This window comes from Genypterus blacodes, unplaced genomic scaffold (assembly GCF_046128005.1).
Source record: "Genypterus blacodes isolate CSIRO-AG114 ecotype Tasmania unplaced genomic scaffold, CSIRO-AGI_Gbla_v1 ptg000099l_1, whole genome shotgun sequence".
NCBI lineage: Eukaryota > Metazoa > Chordata > Actinopteri > Ophidiiformes > Ophidiidae > Genypterus > Genypterus blacodes.
In genome coordinates, this window is record NW_027466903.1 from 1,847,501 (window position 1) to 1,866,552 (window position 19,052).

The 19,052-nt window shown below is 42.4% G+C and overlaps 2 protein-coding genes across 4 annotated transcripts; both read right to left on the minus strand.

Moving 5' to 3' along the window:
* Positions 1-9,209: 9,209 nt before the first annotated feature.
* On the minus strand, positions 9,210-13,974 carry LOC143008183 (tetraspanin-8-like). The gene is made up of 9 exons (XM_076159815.1): positions 13,769-13,974; positions 11,554-11,610; positions 11,265-11,384; positions 11,099-11,173; positions 10,888-10,983; positions 10,648-10,758; positions 10,317-10,349; positions 10,144-10,227; positions 9,210-9,997 (listed from the first exon to the last, which is right to left on the minus strand). The coding sequence occupies exons 1-9, from the start codon at positions 13,826-13,828 to the stop codon at positions 9,905-9,907; spliced, it is 729 nt and encodes a 242-aa protein (XP_076015930.1). The 5' UTR covers positions 13,829-13,974; the 3' UTR covers positions 9,210-9,904.
* Positions 13,975-15,227: 1,253 nt separating this feature from the next.
* On the minus strand, positions 15,228-18,937 carry LOC143008235 (uncharacterized). Of its 3 annotated transcripts, XM_076159901.1 has the most exons (10): positions 18,733-18,933; positions 18,514-18,604; positions 18,277-18,339; positions 18,076-18,198; positions 17,880-17,954; positions 17,660-17,755; positions 17,349-17,446; positions 17,136-17,241; positions 16,820-16,903; positions 15,228-16,549 (listed from the first exon to the last, which is right to left on the minus strand). In XM_076159901.1, the coding sequence occupies exons 2-10, from the start codon at positions 18,571-18,573 to the stop codon at positions 16,427-16,429; spliced, it is 828 nt and encodes a 275-aa protein (XP_076016016.1). In that variant the 5' UTR covers positions 18,574-18,604; positions 18,733-18,933; the 3' UTR covers positions 15,228-16,426. The 3 variants fall into 3 exon arrangements, with proteins under 3 accessions (XP_076016016.1, XP_076016015.1, XP_076016014.1); XM_076159900.1 differs by having other exon boundaries at positions 16,859-16,903; positions 18,514-18,937; XM_076159899.1 differs by having other exon boundaries at positions 18,514-18,933.
* Between the last annotated feature and the right edge of the window lie 115 nt (positions 18,938-19,052).

The window sequence follows — 19,052 nt, forward strand, 5'->3', positions numbered from 1 at the left end:
ACAGCAATATCCTTGCACCAGCGAAAAAGAAGGGCGGTGTGTGGACCCACTTTACGCACTTTGCGCACCCCGAGGCCCACGACACGCGCAACACAACAAGACTACTAGTTGTGATGTTTCAAGCACAAATCACATATTACTCTATTTTTACACTGTGTAACCTACTTTTTTATACATAAATATTTTATTCAACTTCAGTTTTGATATTAAAAACCAAATATTTGATTTCAAATATTCTAACCGTCATAATCAGGACTGAAGTTGATCAAAGTATATTAAAAATATTATTATTATGGTTTTTGAAGAGGACATCTTTGTCCCTTAATGGTAGCAGTTAAACTATTTAGGTTACATTGTGTAAAAATAAAGTAATGTAATTTGTTATGACTCATATGTTGTGAAAAATACATATTTAAGTTGTTAAATTGCCAGTATTTGTCATGTGTTTTATTGGGGTAAAAACATCACCCAAAGTAATCAATATCGTATCGGATCAAAAAATCTGGTATCGCCCATCACTAACGCACACACTCACACACACAGAAGCTTTTAGCAGCTGCAGTAAAGAGCAGATATTGTGGCTGACAGCTTAAAAAGGTTTCGCTGTCTGCAATACAAGACAAAGTTACCTTCACATTGTCACTGGAGCACACACACACACACACACACACACACACACACACACACACACACACACACACACACACGCACACACACAAACACACACACAGTGTCACAGTATGACAGGTGTGCTTGAACCCTTCTGGTTGAGCAGAGACACTGTAGGCGTGATGCAAACACAAATGCAAAACCTTTCTGCCTAAAAGAGAAGTTCAGATTCTTCAGAAGCTCAGAATGCTCAGTTCAGAAGTTTCTCTAAGGAATTGTGCAACATTCCAGTAAATCCTCCTTATCACAGAGCATCAACATCAGGCACAGAGGGATTGTGATGAGGTAACAGAGCAGTACAGGGGGTTTGTGTGGGGTAACAGGGCAGTACAGAGGGTTTGTGATGAGGTAACAGAGCAGTACAGGGGGTTTGTGTGGGGTAACAGGCCACTATAGAGGGTTTGTGTGGGGTAACAGGGCAGTACAGAGGGTTTGTGATGAGGTAACAGAGCAGTACAGGGGGTTTGTGGTGAGCTGTTGTTCATGGGATGAAGATTTGTGTGAGCTCAGCTCATCTTCTCTGGATGAAGCATGAAAATGTCTTCAAACATTATGAGGATAAAAGTCTTAATGAAAATACTTCCGTTTCCTTGGAAACCAGCTGCAGCAACAAACGTTTCATTTAGTTTTTTAGCTTCAAGTCTTTTTTCCCCGGAAGTTTCAGATCCACGTTCCACACAGCAATTGCACACACACTCAGCCACTCTGTATTTATTAATTTCAGTTCAAGTTTTAAGTTGTGCTCAATAATTCTTACTCTTTGATAGGAAACCAAACTTGGTCAGAGTTCGCTGGCAGTGTAGCTTCCCCTCCACAAGCAGACCAACACACATTTAGCTGCGACTAAACAATCAATATGGATCAATATGTTACTGGCTAATATACCTGAAGTACAACCACACACCAGAAGCACCCAGCAGCAAGTCTGGGGTTCATTGAACCTTTCTGTTCCTGGGCCTCATGCAGGGCACGTCTGATGGAAGGACCCAAGCTGGGGGGTGTGAGCGTCCTGGCACCCGTAGAGAGACGTCCTGCTTAGTTTTTGCATTCCCAAAATACTGTTTCATACTCTCAAAAAAGTAAATGCCTTACAAATGACTCATATAACATATATTGAATATTTGCCGTTCTGTAAAGACGTCGTAGACTTGAACATATCGCCACATGGTGCAGCTCATCTATACAGCATCACTGCTCCCTGCATGCTTTCACTTCTACTGTTGCTTATGAAACAGGAGAAAGCTGCTCTGACTGTCACTATGTAAAAGTTACTGACTCCAAAAGATTAACACACACACACACACACAGACAGACATGATTGAATAATTGATGTCATGTGAACAGTGAAGGCTGAACACAGAATATATGAGCAGCCTGCAGCAGAGTCTAACTCTCTCTCTCTGTCTCTCTCCGGCTCTCTCTTTTTCTAACTCTCTTTCTTTCTCTTTCTTTCTCTCTCTCTCTCTCTCTCTCTCTCTCTCTCTCTCTCTCTCTCTCTCTCTCTCTCTCTCTCTCTCTCTCTCTCTCTCTCTCTCTCTCCTCCCTCTCTCACCCTCTCAGTGACAGTGATGGACAGCCTTGGAGAAGAGTAGCAGAGTGAGCAGGTGTTGGATGTTGGACTGGCAGTGACAGGTAAAGCTCAGTGATCCTCATCTTCAACAGTTAGGATGAAGAAAAGCTGAAGAGGCTCAGTTAAAATACATTTAGTTTGAAATGTTTGGTGAGTGACGCTCAGACAGCAAATGAATGATATGCAGTGGTAACTGCTCTGTTCACAGGTGGAAGTCGGCCATTTTATTGAAATTCCTTTCGGCCTTTGCTAAATGTCATCATCATTTTTGCATACGGCAAGATGGAAATGACGTGTCAGATTCGGGGGACGTGTGTGTGTGTGTGTGTGTGTGTATGGGGGTTCACTGTCAAACAATGGAAGCACTTATGAGGCCGAACACGCGAGACCATTAAACTGGCATCATACTGACAGCAACAGAGCGTTGCGTTTAGCTCCTCAGCCCATAACCATGCAAACACTGACCAACTAAACACAGCAGCTATGCCACAGAATCACCTGCTGCTCACCCAGACCAACCACTCAGAAGACGTTCACAAGATGATGTCATTCTCCTCCTAACCAACATGTGGCAGTCAAAGTGTTCAAGTGTTCGCTCTAAGGGTTCCACAGACGGACAGACAGACAGACAGAAAGACAGACAGACAGATGGGAAATGAAATTTGGACCTTTGAGTGGCTGGGGACTGATGCAACAACTTGTAACAGGATCTCTCTCTCTTACAAACACACACCCACGCACTCACACGCACACTTTTACAGATGTAGTCTTAACAAAAGCTAGATTGTGTATATTCTCAGACGGTGGTGTGGTCATCAGTGAGGCATAAACATGGGAAAAGACACACAAACGCACAAAATGATGAAGGTGAATCTGGGCCTCGCTCTCTTCACGCAGTTATAAACGGAGATAGAAACGCTACAACCATTTCACTTTCATTTCTCTTTCTAACTTTCACACCTCGCCACAGTCGCTCCCTGGTGCTGTTGGGGAGTTTCAGGATTTGTCATGACCACTCTGAATTTGCTTCCAACCCCCCGACTGATGTGTTGCATGATGCAAACTACAGCCTGAACTCACCTGAGAGGAGCTGAAGTCCTCAGGTGAGTCTGAGGTCTGAATACAAAGGAGCTGGAACACACAGAGTGCGACCCACTGTGCCTCCAACCGGCTGTGCGTGTGAGTGAAACCTAAGACCTGCCAGAGGCTCTGACAGGTGTGTGTGTGTGTGTGTGTGTGTGTATGTTTTCATGCTCTGTATTTTTTCCCGGTGTCTGTCCATTTCCTCTGTAATTTCATTCTTTGTAGGGGCAAATGGATTTTATATCAACATTTCTGCAGGTAATCTTTATGAATAAAGCTTTATGTGATGAAAGCAGTGTGTCCTCACTGAAATGTGGGTCTTTGAACACATTGTTGTGTTTGCAACTATAATTAAGATATTCTATTTTTAATTAAACCTTGTGGAGACACATGACAATATATACAGACAGACAACAAAAGACCCAACAGGAAGTGAAGGTTAATATACTCAAAATGTATTTATGTCACAACACAAACACACACACACACACACACACACAAACACACACACACACACAGACTAAATGCAGACACGGGAGTTCTGGCAGAGTTCACAATGAAATGATCAAGATATAGAGATATAACTGGTGGGGGGAGAGAGAAAAGGAAAGAGAGGGAGAAAGAGAGAGACAGAGAGAGAGAGAAAGAGAAAGAGAGAAAGAGAGAAAGCCAGAGAGAGTGAGTACACAAAGAAGGAGAGCGAGAGAGAGAGAGAGAGAATGAGAGAGAGAGAGAGAGAGAGAGAGAGACAGACAGAGAGAATGAGAGAGAGAGAGAGAGTGAGACAGAGAGAGACAGAGAAAGAGAGAGAGAGAGAGAGAGGGGAAATCACAGGCTGAAAACAATCGTGTGAATAACAGATTGTCTGCTCATGTTTTTTATTCAGTCTTCAATACTGTGTGTGTGTGTGTGTGAGTGTCTGTGCGCGTGCGTGCGTGCGTGTGCGTGTGCATTCCTGTGTGTGTTTGGCATATTGGTGTCACACATGCTCTCTCTGTCTTATCATGTTTCACTCATTCTCTACTCTATCATGTAAATGTATACAAAATGAATTTCAAGTCTTAAAGACATACTCACTGGTTTTCACTCAAAACTTAAACGGTTTAAGCTGGTTCAGCTACCTCACCTCTTCAATTTAATTTGTTTAACCAACCACTTTAACCAGTTTTAAGTTTACAACAATACAACCCAACCAGACATCAGAACATGAAAACATCATAAAGATCAAGCTGCCAATAAAACAACGATCTCTCCTCAAGTAATCCATTTTACTGATCAGCACACACACACACACACACACACACACACACACACACACACACACACACACACACACATCATCCACATCAGCGTGCCGCTAAAGGTGGAACATCTTCAGAGTTTTGTGTGGAGATGGACGTACAGCTGTAAGTTTGTGCTCATAACCTGACACACAAAAGAGGCGACTGTCGCTCTAGGCCACACCCCTTTCTATAGGTTTGTCTCTATGTTACAATTTAACTAAATAAACATGCTCACACACACACACACAGACACACGCCCTCAGGCTGTCCTCGCTGATCCATCACCTGATCAATGGTTCTGATTGGACAGCAGCGAGCCTGCTCATTGGGTAGCTGCCCTCTCCTTGGGCCACGATGACCTCATTGGCCAGCTGATTGACAGTTTTTGTCTGTGTCAGCTGATTGGCTAGTGGGCATTGATCGGTCCGATTGATCGGTCAATCTGTCTGATTAGATCAATAGACGCAGAGATCTAAGAGCTGCAGTGTTTCAACACACAACCACCTTCAAACCACACGTTGCCACGACGACACAGCAACAACAACAACAACAACAACAACAACAACATGGGAATAATATTGTACATGTAACGAAAAAATAAGAAATACAAAACTAAAACCTCAAACACTCAAAACGTTAGTTGTGATCATAAATGTGACATAATCAGTTACAAACCTGTGCCACCCAGCAGACCGATCAGGTATTGATCAGGTTCGGTTTGTGTATTAACTGGTTGTGAACTTGACAGACTGAAGTTATTACTGTGAGTAAACACAGCTCTGAGTGTGTGTGTGTGTGTGTGTGTGTGTGTGCGTGTGTGTGCGTGTGTGCGTGTGTGTGCGTGCGTGTGTGCGTGCGTGCGTGTGTGTGTGTGTGCACTGCATCTTATCAACAGCTCATGAATTATTGAGATCCATTTAGAACCCTTATCACTGTCCCCATGGCAACCAGCCCCAAGGGAGAGCTCGCTCTTTCTCACTCACACACACACACACACACACACAGAGCTCAGAGGCTTGTTGTTGTTTGTTTGTTTATTGTTTTCATGTTTTATTCATGTTTGTGTCGGTGTGTAGCAGACGGTGATGATTTTGTTTCAATGATCTAAATCATGTTTCACGTTTAACATCTTTGTTTCGGCACAAACATGCTGCATCAACTCCACAGCGCCCCCTGGCAACATAAAGCGCACATTACACTCAGAAGCGGCGGTAAAGAGCAGTACTTTACACAGTACGAGTACTGATACTACAAACTACTTCATTACACATTATTGTACTGCATAAGTTTACTCAAGTTCAAGTGACAAAGTACAATGTACAGCATTCATCATCATCATCATCATCGTCATCAGCATCATTATCATCATCCATCCATACCTAATCTTTTCCTCCAGCCATTCATCATGGCCTGGTGGGCGTGACCTGTGTTGGGGGCGTGGCCTGTGTTGGTAATCTTTCAGACACGTTGATGTTTTTACACTCTGAACTTTAATTTCACGGCTGAATGAGACTTTGTTTAGGTCTGCTTTCCATTCTCTCAGATCAAGACAAATTAACAAACAATGATCCCCCTCACACCCCCCTCGCTGTGTGTGTGCGTGTGTAAAGCCAGCCCTCATCGCTCTCTTTCATCATTTATTTTTCATTCCTCCATCTCCCTTTTCTGCGGACCTCAGGCCTTTGTATCTCCCTCTCTCTCACTTCCCGCCCCCACCCCACACACACACACACACACACATAAACAGTTTTATAAGCCATCCTAAAGGAGATTTAGATGGACAGAGGAGGATAACTATAATCTCTGTTACTTCTTATATCCGTCTTTTATTTCTGTTACCTGTGTGACTTTAAGTGAATGATCCTGTGAGAGAGCAAATGAAAAACTTTCACTAACCAACGATTTCACATAAACACGCCAAGTTTGTGTTTGATCGCAGGAAACAGCATCATCAGTCTGCAGCCCTGATGCTGCCTTCTATAGGATGCAGCACTTCTTACAACCCACGACCAAATACAACAGTGCGCTTGTCAAAAGGTCAGATGGATGGAAAAATCAATTCAGCACAACTGGAGACAGAAAATGGAGACAGACAGACAGACAGACAGACAGACAGACAGACAGGCAGGCAGGCAGGCAGGCAGGCAGGCAGGCAGCTCGTCTGATGAAACTTTAAATTACACTGCAGCTTGTGTGTATGTGTGTATGTGTGTGTGTGTGCGTGTGTGTATGTGTGTGTGCGTGTTTGTGCATGTGTGTGTGTGACAGTGATTTATAGAGTCAAACTTTATAATCATTATGCTGAAGGATGAATATTCACAAAAGCTCTTTTCAGTTCTCTCTCTCTCTCTGAACAACATTGTTGTTCATTGTTCTCTTCGTCCTCTCTTCTCTTTCTTTGTTTTCATATCCATTCTCTCTCTCTCTCTCTCTGTCTCCCTCTCTGACACCTCTCCTCTGCTGTTATTTGCCTCTTGTGTCTGTCTCACGTGGTTCCCTGGTTCACTTGTGATATAAGTCCAGGAGAAAATCGAACCAAAATATATCAACCTTCATCTGAATGAGTGTATTTACCCTAAATGACCTAACATAGTCTGTTTTCTCTCACTGTGGAAAGTGGTGCTACAGTCAGAATACACATGGATAATTATTCCCCATTAAACACTAAATTACAACAAGAACACAAAAATCTGCATCATAATCCCCCAAACTGTTATTCAGACCTCCAAGGATCAATAACAGCCAATGAGTTTTACTCCGATGACTATTGGTAGTATTAGTTACAGTGCTGCAGTATCAGTCTGTGTAGTACTGTGGTGAGTGGCTGCTGCTTGTGGAAATGAAATGGGCTTAAAGTAACTGATGAGCTTTTCATTAAACAGACAAAGTTAATCAATCAGTATTGATAAGATCTGATTTAAGCTTGATTGGATGAATTTAATCCTCCCGAATCAATGGACATGTTTCTCAGTTTAATCAAACTTTTCTTTAAGCGCTTTGACAAACGAGCTTCAACTTCTACACACACACACACACACACACACACACACACACACACACACACACACACGCACACACACACGCGCACACACAAAAACGCGCGCGCACACACACACACACACAGGAAATCAATACACCAAATGTGTTACTTGCAGAGACATCAGTATAAAGGATCTTGTGTGTGTGTGTGTAACCTTTTTTATTTAAGTTTAATTAGCAATACACTAATCTGTAATAAAGCACAAAATGCTCCTTTAATACATTTACAATCCACCAGACCTGACAGCTTTGTTACTGTTCCTGTTTCCACGATAACAAGGACACCTGCTGATGAAAACAGCAGGCTAAGTATGGACTGAAACACACATACACAGAAGTAGCAACCTATACTCCGTCACCACAAAGCCAACAAATGACACCAGAATAGGCCAGTGTGTGTGTGTGTGTGTGTGTGTGTGTGTGTGTGTGTGTGTGTGTGTGTTTCCCTTTCTGCAGGCTGAAGGTGAAAGGACACAATCAGCCCACAATTTGTACAGCCCACAAAAGGCGCATTACTTATCAGTCATCCCTCACACTGGCTGGGTCTCATTTGTGCTCACTGTCTGTCAGTGTTGCCCCCTTCAGGATGAACCCCTTCATTGCCCCTCCTGCAGTGAACAAGGAGAGTTGCTATTGGCTGGCTGGAGAGCTGGGGCGTGGTTCCTCTGTTACTTTCAGACCAGAGCGGATCGCAGGCAGCTGGACAGACTGTAGAGATTAGTTTGAAACTGAGCCTAATGATAATCCCAGCAGATCAAAGTTTACTGTGGTAACAGCGGGTGACAAGCAATATTTACATCTGTTCAAGCATCATGTATGGTGAAGGTGAAGTGTGTTTATGCAGCACAACCTTAGTGTGTATGTCAGTGTCTGTGGGTGTATCAAATGACTTATATTTGTCGTGAATACACTCTGTGCACAAGATGGAATATTCTCTGTAAACATCAGAACACATGAAAAAAGATGACTCAGAAGAGAAACAAATGAAAGAGGAGAGGTGTGTGTGTGTGTGTGTGTGTGTGTGTGTGTGTGTGTGTGTGTGTGTGTGTGTGTGTGTGTGTGTGTGTGTGTGCACGGGTGCGGGCGCGTGTGTGTAATGAGGCCTGACCTGAATAATAGCTCAAGGTGAGGTTCGCCATTAATGTTAGCACACACACACACACACACACACAGACACACACACACAGGTGATTTCATGTTCAAATGGCAGCAGTGAAATACAATTACAGAGCTGAATCAGGCCGTCAATCAACCTGTGAGATTACAGGGTGAAGGGGAGGGGGGTGTGTACATTACAGAGGTCATTAAGAAGACATTGGACATGTCCACATTAGAAATATGAGACGTATGAGAGAAACCATTATGGAATGTGGGTCCACACACACACACACACACACACACACACACACACACACACATCACTTTTTATCATTAAGGACTCAGACTGACAAAATGTAATGGCACCGCCTGTCTGTGAAAGAAAGAGGACAGCTCTGTCTTTGTCTCTGCTGCCTTGTCTTTGTCCCTCGTGGAGTCACACTGTTGTGAAATGACAGTCAAACCTGTTGTGTGTTTTCAGTGTATACATTTTATTTATAACTGCAGTGCAAAATTTCACAATCAAAATCAGATGTTACTGGACTCCTCCTGCCCCCTGCTGAGGGGTGTTCAGGGTCAGTGGTTCCTTCACATGGCTTCTCCCTCCGTACACTTGGACTTATGTTACATGTACACATGGCATCTGATGGTGTACCTATCAAATATGGCTTCTGTTGGTTTATTGTGAATTTTTCCTCAAGTATACCTCTGCCTGAACGGCTTGAACCTGAGGATGTCCTGAAATTACTTTTTTTTATCATTCTGACTGCATGAAAATTTGTTTTATTCTGCAGCCAGAAATCAAATTCAAATAAAAAGAGATTGTTTTTATTGTATTTTGGCTTAATAATCTTTTTCTTTGCCATCATAGACTCAATGTGTTCATGTACTTGTCACTTCAGGCTACGTGACCCTTAAACTGGGTCGACTTTGAGTATTTGTGAGTTTAGTTCACCCATCTTTATAATACTGCCTGCATTCACATAACACAACACAAACACAATTTCGTGATTTTGTAAAAAAAAAAAATGATTTGCTATATTTACTGTAATAGTAGAAAAATACTGATAGTGCACTTCCTGTCTCTCTCTGCTTCTTCTCATTGCTCTCACAAAGCTGGAACGTGGTGAAAAGAGGGGGTGGGACGGTGCACAGATTCCCTTCAGAAGCCCTTCATGGCTATGCCCTGACCCCCATAACTGTCATAACGACGCACCTGGTGGATCATCAGGAGGGAGACCAGCAGACCCATCAGCTAGACAGGTACAGAGAGACAGATGGGTGGTCAGACTGAGACAGTGGGAGAGAAACGGCAAGCCAGGGAGACATACAGAGAGAGAAGAGAGACAGCTAGACAGACAGAGAAAGTGACAGACAGGGAGGACAGTAAAACAGTCTTACTGCAATGAGGGCAAAACCAAAGCAGAGGCCCATGAAGATCTTGAAGCCGATGTCCACTAAGTAGAAGAATAATTCACCGCACGACTGCAGGAAGACATGTCAGCCATACATTAGCTCAAACATCACTGATTGGTGGATAGTTTAGCCCAGGGTGTGATTGGTTGATCGATTACCTTTTTGTAGATCTGAGCAGGACCAGTAGCTCCCTGTCAGAAAATACAGGTTAAGTTATCAGGACTTACACAAGACTTTTATTTAAATAGAAAAGGAAAATCAAAAAACTAACATAGAACTTTTATCCGGTTTGGTCCAGACGTTCTTCATGTGCCAAACAGGAAACGCTTGACATATTTAGTTACACACTGAAGCAGGGCCACCAGGTTACTAGTCTAGTTCCCTGGTTTTTACAACCCTTGTCTGATTTTGAGGCCCCTGTTCTGGTAGTTGGGTTCTCAGGATTTTAGAGATCCAGGCTCAGGACTTGGACAGCAGCTGGAAACCAACCTGAGGTTTGCTTCTACAATCAGCAGCCCCACCATTAGACCTCTGGCACTCGCAGGATGGTGGGATGTCGCTGCCCCAGTCCTCAGCGCGCACCATGCCGCAGCACTTAGCCTGAAACACATTCCACAACAATGCATCATTTCCTGTCCACTAAGATCATCAACCACAGTCAGACAGAATGGACTGACTCGGACTCACAACTTATCAATAAAGTGTGAAAACGAAGGTGAGAGAGTTTACATCTTTCTGTGATTGTTTCAGCAGTGCGCGCAAGCTCTCCTCCTCCATGTAGCTTTTAACCACGTCAGAAGTGACGCTGTGGAATGCCTCCTTGACCTGAGGGGACAAAGAGGACACGTCAGACAGACAGTCAGTCAGACAGTCAGTCAGACAGTCAGTCAGACAGACAGACAGACAGACAGACAGACAGACAGACAGACAGACAGGTGACCTGGTTCCTGGACACAACGACGATAATTCCAAAGATCAGCATGACGATCATTCCGAACCCCATGAGTCCTGCAAACTGCAATATAAACAGTTAATTGATAAACTGTTAGATCAGCTGATCAGTTATTGGATGTGACCGTGACTCCTCCCCCTCGCTTTCTATTCACCACTTTGAGGACGATGTGATTTTCGGAGCATGCGGCGTAAATTGCCAGAGAGGAGATGGCGAGGGTGCCGATGGCTAACACCCACAGCCAGACGACCCCCGGGAGGCCCGTCGCCTGCATCTGCTCCGCCCAAAAGGAAACACCCCAAACAACACAAACAGTAAACAGTAGGTTTACATGTTTGCATGTTCTTATTGTGACATTGTCAGGTTGTTACTGTCATGTCATTATCTGATTGTTATGTTGCTATGATGTGACTGTTGTTGTTGATGTTGTTGTTGTTGTTGACCTGGGTGCTGAAGTCCATGACCTTCACTGCTAAATAGATCAGCACACCGCCGATGATCTGAAAAAAAGCCCCCCGCCCACAGCAGACGACATCATCATGTTGGAAGATAAAGGCCACAGAATAAGAGTTGTTTTTTATTGAAATGTGGATTAAACAGGAATAAAATTGTTGAATAAAAATATGAAAGTAAGTTTACACACACACAGACGGTCACTGATTTACCCCTGGAACCCATCAAACAAAAACACATCAACATGGTCGGAAGTGGAACAACATGGTAGAACATCAATAAGTCTCAAAACTATACGACATTTGTAATGTTTAACACTAGAGGGAGACAGAGAACAGAGGAATGAGACAGAGAGCGACTGTCCACTTTCTCTCTGTCTGCTTGCTTCCTCTCCTCCACTTAAAAAAACGATGATGATGATGATGATGAGGATGATGAGGATGAGGATGATGATGATGCATTTTTAACTCGGGTTGATGTAGGGATTCAATATAAATGTATTTTTTCAATAATATTTTTCTTCAATAGTTTAGTCACTTTCTCTGACTTATACATTTAGAATGTAAAATTAAATATAAACTTTGTCCACATTTTTTTTCTTTTTCTGTCAAAATAAAAGAACATCTTCAGAACATTTACATACGGATCCAGATGCTCCAGATGCCCCAGATGCTCTGGAGGGAAGGAGCTCTCTGACGCCCTCTAGTTTGCTTTCTTGTGACCTTTTCTAAGGACGTGATCGTTAGTTTGGCAGTTTGGCCTATAACTTTTGGATTCCCCCTCCCCCGGTTTCTTTGGGTCTATTCACATCCAGACTCCTAGGCCACGCCCATTTACAAGAAACCAGATTGTCCACCATTTTGAGTTGGTTCATAACTGTTCCTTTGTATCTCTGCCTGCAGTTTGGGGTTGATCATCACCGGCCCAGCTGGGCTGGGCGTAAGCGTCTTGAATGGTAAAATAAGTGGGCGTTGCTCAGATGTCATGAAAAGTTTTACATCTCATGAAGGAAGTAGTAGATTGTAATCAAAGTTGGTGGTTCATGAGTGGGGATTAGGTTACATTAACATGATCGATTCCTGTAAGGGCAGAGAATATTTCACAGACAAAAAACACTGTCACCAAATACTACAATAAATTAAGATTATAAAATTAAAGCTATTATGTGCAAGGGAGCAAGGTTGTATATTTGTAAAGGAAACTGTGGATAAATACTGCATATTTATAAATATGCAATGACTCAATGCACTCAATATCTCCTCGATTCCTTCCTCCCCCTCATCACTCCTGCCTTCCCTCCCATAACCTCGCCTCCTCTCTCCTAGTTCTGCTTTTCTTTCCTGTTCGTCCCTGTTTTCTCTCTCGCTCTTTGGGAGGCAAAAACATAAACATGTCCCTGCAGCAGAAGAATGTAGCCAATTACTACAGGATGTGTGTGTGTGTGTGTGTGTGTGTGTGTGTATGTGTGTGTGTGTGTGTGTGTGGAAATTTGAGCCTAGAGTGGGGGAGGAGTCCCTCTCTGTTTTCCCTCCTCTCATTTACTGGAAGTTAGGACTTATAAACCCAAATGTGATGTTGAGAAAATGAGGACTGGCCTCAAAATTTGTACTTTTTATATTTGAATTGTTTTGAGTTTTCATGTTTTTTGCAATATGTTCTTAATTAATTTCCACTTTATGTCATTTCATTTAAGACTTCATTGCTTCAGCCCGACAGCAAAACACATTAAAAGGAGCAACATGTGACGCAATCTCTTTCTTTATCATTTAACTGAAAATGATGTAGATATAAAAAATACTAAATAAACAGCAGAATATTGGCTCCAAACACTGCAAACAGAAACATACATGTAAACACTTTCTTTGAGGAACTTTTTCTGTTTGTCGTGCAGATAGATGTGTGCGTGTGCACACACACTCATGTGATTAACACTATAATGGAAACACTTCACACGCATTTAATCACAAATATGTTACTGCTGACATTTTCTGAACTCATTTTCTGAAGTGATCAGATTGTTTTTCTCTTCTTTTTCCTTGATCAGTTTCTTCTTTTCTTTCTTTTTTGCCGTTTTTATTTGATCAAACTAAGTGAAATATCAAATTTCTCCTCTTATTTCCAGTTTGGTAAACATAAAACACATAGACATCTTACCTACATTTCTTTAGTTTTTCCAGCAAATTCCAGAAACAAGTTTGTACTTACAGCAAAGAACACGTTGAAGAAGATGAAGAGACATTTGAGACATCCGTTAATTTTTCCCATCTTCACTTTTATCTGCTCACACGGCACAGACAACAAGGAGGAAGTGAGCGAGGGAGAGTGAGAGTTTGAGAGAGTTTGAGTGTGAGAGTGAGGGTGAGAGTGTACCTATGCTGCTGCTGCACTGTGTGTGTGTGTGTGTGTGTGTGTGTGTGTGTGTGTGTTGCATAGATTTGCAACAGAGAGCTGATCTTCAGAGACAGACAGACAGAGAGAGATACATACAGAGACAGTAAGAGAGAGAGAAAGAGACAGAGCAAAAGGACGTACAACAGATTCTGCTTATAAAAGAAAAATAATCCAAATTAAAAAACAAACAAATTAGGCTGAACATTTGACTTTGTAATTTCACAATGACATGCATTTAGTCATTTACAGACGCTTATATCCAAAGCGATGTACATATGAGGCTTTAACACAACACAGGCAAAGATCAGGAGAGAAGAACAATTTTGTGTTTTCTAATTAAGCATTAAAGTAAAGTGACTTGTGAAAGAAAACTTGTCTTGTGTATGTAGGAGCGTGTGTATGTAGGGATGCGTGTATGTTGGAGCACTTGTATGTAGGACACATGTATGTAGGGACACGTGTATGTTGGCACACTTGTATGTGGGGACGCGTGTATGCAGGGACGTGTGTATGTTGGGGTGCTCATATGATCGTCTTCAATAAAAATAAGTTAAAGAGGCAAGAGAGGCGCTGAATCAATCTACTAATGTTTTATGATTTATGTTTTGTATCGCACAAATAACCAAAAGAAATTCCTCTTAAGTGTAAACTTAATTGGCAATAAAAGCTATTCTGACTCTGATTCTGATTCTAATGCGATGAGTTTCTCTGCTCTGGGAGTCATAAGGTATAAGGTAGGTATGACCTTGAGCCCATAAGGCCGATGTATACTGCTGCAGCTGCAAAAGTTTGCTTTGGCTCTTCATGACGTTGACATCCAGACTGTGCCTATGTTTGTGCACGTATAAGCAGACAGGGAACCTACAAAAGTTTTTGGTTTCTGGCAGCTGTGGTGGCGTTGAAGTGCTGATGGAACCGCAACACATTCACACATTTGATGCAACAAATCAGTGGAGCTCATCAGCTCTGCACCACATTGCTGCCTCCTTAAACTGCAGGAGGGAAAACATTCTGCAGGATGAGAAAGTCACCTCTTTCCCAGGTCACAGGTTTATTTCAGGAGCAGCAGAGGAAATCTGCGCAGGAAGTGAGGAACCGTTAACAACAACACAGTTACAAGTTATGACGGTCAGTAACGTAGCAGGAAGTCAGGTTAGGGGACAGGAAGTTGCTCCTGGATGCCGCAAGTTATAAATCAATTTTAAGAAAGAATAATAATGTTTCCCTGAAAAATCTTATTTTTAAATCAAACTTGAGTCAGATTTGATGCATCACTTCAGCTTTATTGAAAAGTAATTTCTTTAAAACTTGGATTGTTTCATGATTGGTTTCACTTTACAAAAAGTCATAACAAATAAAAATAACAATAACAATAAAAAATAGACAATAAGCATATGGCGTACACTTTTAAGGTATCATTTATTGTAAATACAATTATTATTCATACTAAATATTTTCTACTGTTGTATGTAGTGAAATACTAAATAATACTTTCATGGTTATTATTATTATTATTATTAGTAGTAGTAGTAGTAGTAGTAGCAGTAGTAGTATCCTTTGAATGAATATTTACAGAATCTGAATTTCTCTGCTGCCACCTCTCTGCTGGTAATTTCTACTCTGAATAAATATGTGAAGACAAAATGGGCTTTGACTCTGGTTCATGCTGAGGATCTTTGATGAGGAGTTGATTGATAAGTTGTGAGTGCCTTCATGTTTGCAGTTTGCAACAGGATTGAATGAATGAATGAATGAATGATTGAATGAATGAATAGATGGATGGCTGTTTGGATTATTGATTGAGGTCTTTTGGTTTTTCTGTTTTTACACTAGTGAATTAATGTTTTGAGCTTATAAGGAAAAAGTAAACAACCAACACTGGGGCACTGATTAGAGGTCACACCGTTTTTGGCCCGGCCTCTCAGTGAGGAAACTTAACAGGTTATTGACATGGCCTGCTTACAAACAATATGTTTAAGAAAGAAAAAAGAACCAAAATAATTATTGATCACTACTATCACACAATCTGAAGATAGTAGGTTAGAAAAACCAGCACCTAAAATCTAAAACATTAACACTTGAACAGCTTTAAACATGTGTCATACAGATTGATAAGTGGACATAACTGGTCTGATCAGAACCAGTTTATCCCCTGACCTTATTGACCTACTCCTATAATTAAACCTCATCATCAACAGTCTAGATCTGTGTTTTAAAACTGGTCGATCATCTGGACTTGATTTCATTGATTGATTAGTTTATTATCAGGCAGACTGTGGTTAAACACAAGTAAACAATATGCCACTGGTGTGCATTCATGCAACATGAATCCATGGGCACGATGCAATGCAGAGTATAAAAGACAGGATACAAGATGCTGAGTGTTGTGTCGATGCTTATTAGGAATACTGGAAGCTCTGCGAAACAGCAGCAAACGCGTGAACGTCTGTCACCAGGGTCAAAGGTCAAAGGTCAGGTCAGGGAGGGCTGTGGCTGGTATTTGACTCTGTCAAAATCGTCGACTGTCATTTCCACTGGAGGAGCTGCACAGTATGAATCCAGACCGAGAACCAGAGAGAGAGAGAGTGCCGCCATCTGACACACACACATGCGCACACACATACACACACACACACAATACCGATATCATGTTTGTGATGAAAACACATTTTTTTACGTGTTATTAATGATAATTAAATTTATGATTCATACAAAATATAATTTAGTATTGCTTGTAGTGTAATAATTATGATAACTATCTTTTGAATTAATATTTATAGTGTCAGATTATCTCTGCTGCCTCCTGGTGGTTGTTTTTATTGGTTATTTGTGTAGATGTTTGAAGGAGAGTGAGTGTTTGGTTACCATAACAGTGGCGAAAGCTGATATGACGCCAATACTGACTTTAATCAAGAAGACCAGGTGACTCTTCAGGATTGGACCACAGGGCTGTGCATGTGCACAAACACGAACACAAACACACACATACACACACACACACACACACACACACACACACACACACACACACACACACACACACACACACACACACACAGTTTAAAGGCCAACCATCAGCATTTATGTAATCTTTAACGTTTTTGATTTCCTCGTTTACCAGAAAGGTCACACACATAAATCAGCTAATCAATATCTAATCATTCAGTGCAGCATCTGTTACCTTGACTTTAATCCAGAGCTTCTCTGTGACCTCAGAGGTCAGAGGGTCAAAGTCATGACCAAGCAAGACACAGGAACCATCTGAGCTGAAGTTTCCTGGCTGAACACTGCAAGAAACAAAGAAGAGACCGAAACTATGAGAGACTGAGACAAAAAGAGACTAAGAGACTTAAAACAGTTCACAGTTCTCATTGTTTGGTGTCTTTTTGTTTACTTGGACTGCATGTCGTCATCAGACAGAGACGAGCAGTAACACGAGACAGGAAGTTGATCCTCCCAGTCCTCATAACTCCTCAAACCACAGCAAAAGTCCTGAGAGGCAGACACAGAGAGAGAGAGAGACAGAGAGAGAGGGAGAGAGAGACCAAACAAAAGGAGACAAGAGTTGAGCTGCAGTTTCTTCTTGCCACTAAAGGGACTAAGAAACATGGCTCCTCTCTAAACACAAATGATTTTTCAGATGTTATGATGAATCTGAACTCTGAATGGATAGATGTGTTTGTGCTCCTGGATGTTTTCACTTACTGAGTTCTGCAGTTTGTTGAGTTCAGTCTGAAACTGATGATCTGATCTGTGGAGAGGAGCCACGTTCAGGAAGACCTCCTCCAAACCCCCGTCCACCTGAGGAGAGGAGAGGAGGAAACGAGGAGAGAGAAGTAGTTTGTTAGTTATTTATACATACAATAGTATAATTAGGTGGAAATGTAGACAGGTGGACATGTAGACAGGCGGACAGGTGTCTTACCTGTGCTTGCACCTGCAGCAGTGGTGAGGCAACAACCATCAGAGCCACAAACTCCACCAACATCTGAGCAGAAAACTGCAGGAAACAAAAAGTTAGCCAAACCCACTCACAGGCCACTCCTCTCTACCATTGTGACTTTCCAGAGCTCTCTGGGGAACTTTGAGTGTGTGTGTGTGTGTGTGTGTGTGTGTGTCACCAGTAGCAGCAGAGCTCTGATGTCTGCTATTGCAGCACAGACGCCCAGCAGAGACAGAACGAGTGTAAGGGGACCAAAGACCTGAAGGACCAGGAAACCATGGCGCCCGGACCAGTGGTCAACCTGTGAGAGAGACCACCAGCTTTGTTACATACACACACACACACACACACACACACACACACACACACAATTTCTTACTTCAGCAGGCTGTTTGTTTCCGTAAGAAGAAAAGCCAACACCCATCATCAGCACGCCAAACACCTGCAATGATGGGAACATAAGTGACATGAGTTATAAGTGGAGGTCCAGGGGCTTTAGAGCGTCCCTGTTGGTCCCTACACACCTGTCAACAGCAGTCTGATCACTGCGAGCTGAAAATCATGAAATGGAGTAAAACCGCCATTGAATCCTTTGACAGGTCAGCAGGTCACTTACCATCAGCAGCACGGTGAAGCTGATGCAGAGTCCACGCATGTAACTCCTGCAACGAGCCATGACTGAACTGAGAGAGAGGGTGTGTGTTTGGCTGCAAGATGAAGAACAGAACATGACCAAGTTTGGAAGGTCAGCTGGAGAAGAAAAACAGACCAAGAGAAGCAGACTGACAGGCATGTGCAGTGTGGCGCCCCAGTGAGGTAGTAATGCTTATTACACCTGGATGGACGAAAGGGTGAACTGCTCAGTCACATCAGACTCAACTTCCATCAGGCTCAGCCAAATTCGAGGTCAGCCGGAATCGAGCTCAGCCGGATTCGGCTCAGCCGGATTCGGGCTCAGCAGTATTGAAGTGATGTATCCTGTTTCTTCCCTGCAGCAGTCGTACTTCCTGTGGTACGTCTCCGACATAAACAGGCTGCAGTTTTTATTGTTGACTGTATAAATCTGTCAATGTCGTTGGAATTGTCCAATCAGAGCTCAGCCTGGGCTGAACAGGAAGGAATTCAGAGTCGTTAACAATGTTTACCTTTCACTAA

Coding starts and splice junctions, on each gene's coding strand:
- LOC143008183 (XM_076159815.1), bottom strand. CDS start 13,828: ATGGGAAAAATTAACGGATGTCTCAAATGTCTCTTCATCTTCTTCAAC. Junction 10,984..11,098: donor TCGTTGTGTCCAGGAACCAG/GTCACCTGTCTG, acceptor TTGTCCCCTCAG/GTCAAGGAGGCATTCCACAG. Junction 10,350..10,647: donor ATTGTAGAAGCAAACCTCAG/GTTGGTTTCCAG, acceptor ATTTTCTGACAG/GGAGCTACTGGTCCTGCTCA.
- LOC143008235 (XM_076159899.1), bottom strand. CDS start 18,690: ATGCCTGTCAGTCTGCTTCTCTTGGTCTGTTTTTCTTCTCCAGCTGAC. Junction 17,955..18,075: donor TCAGAGCTCTGCTGCTACTG/GTGACACACACA, acceptor TGTTTCCTGCAG/TTTTCTGCTCAGATGTTGGT. Junction 17,242..17,348: donor GATGACGACATGCAGTCCAA/GTAAACAAAAAG, acceptor TGTTTCTTGCAG/TGTTCAGCCAGGAAACTTCA.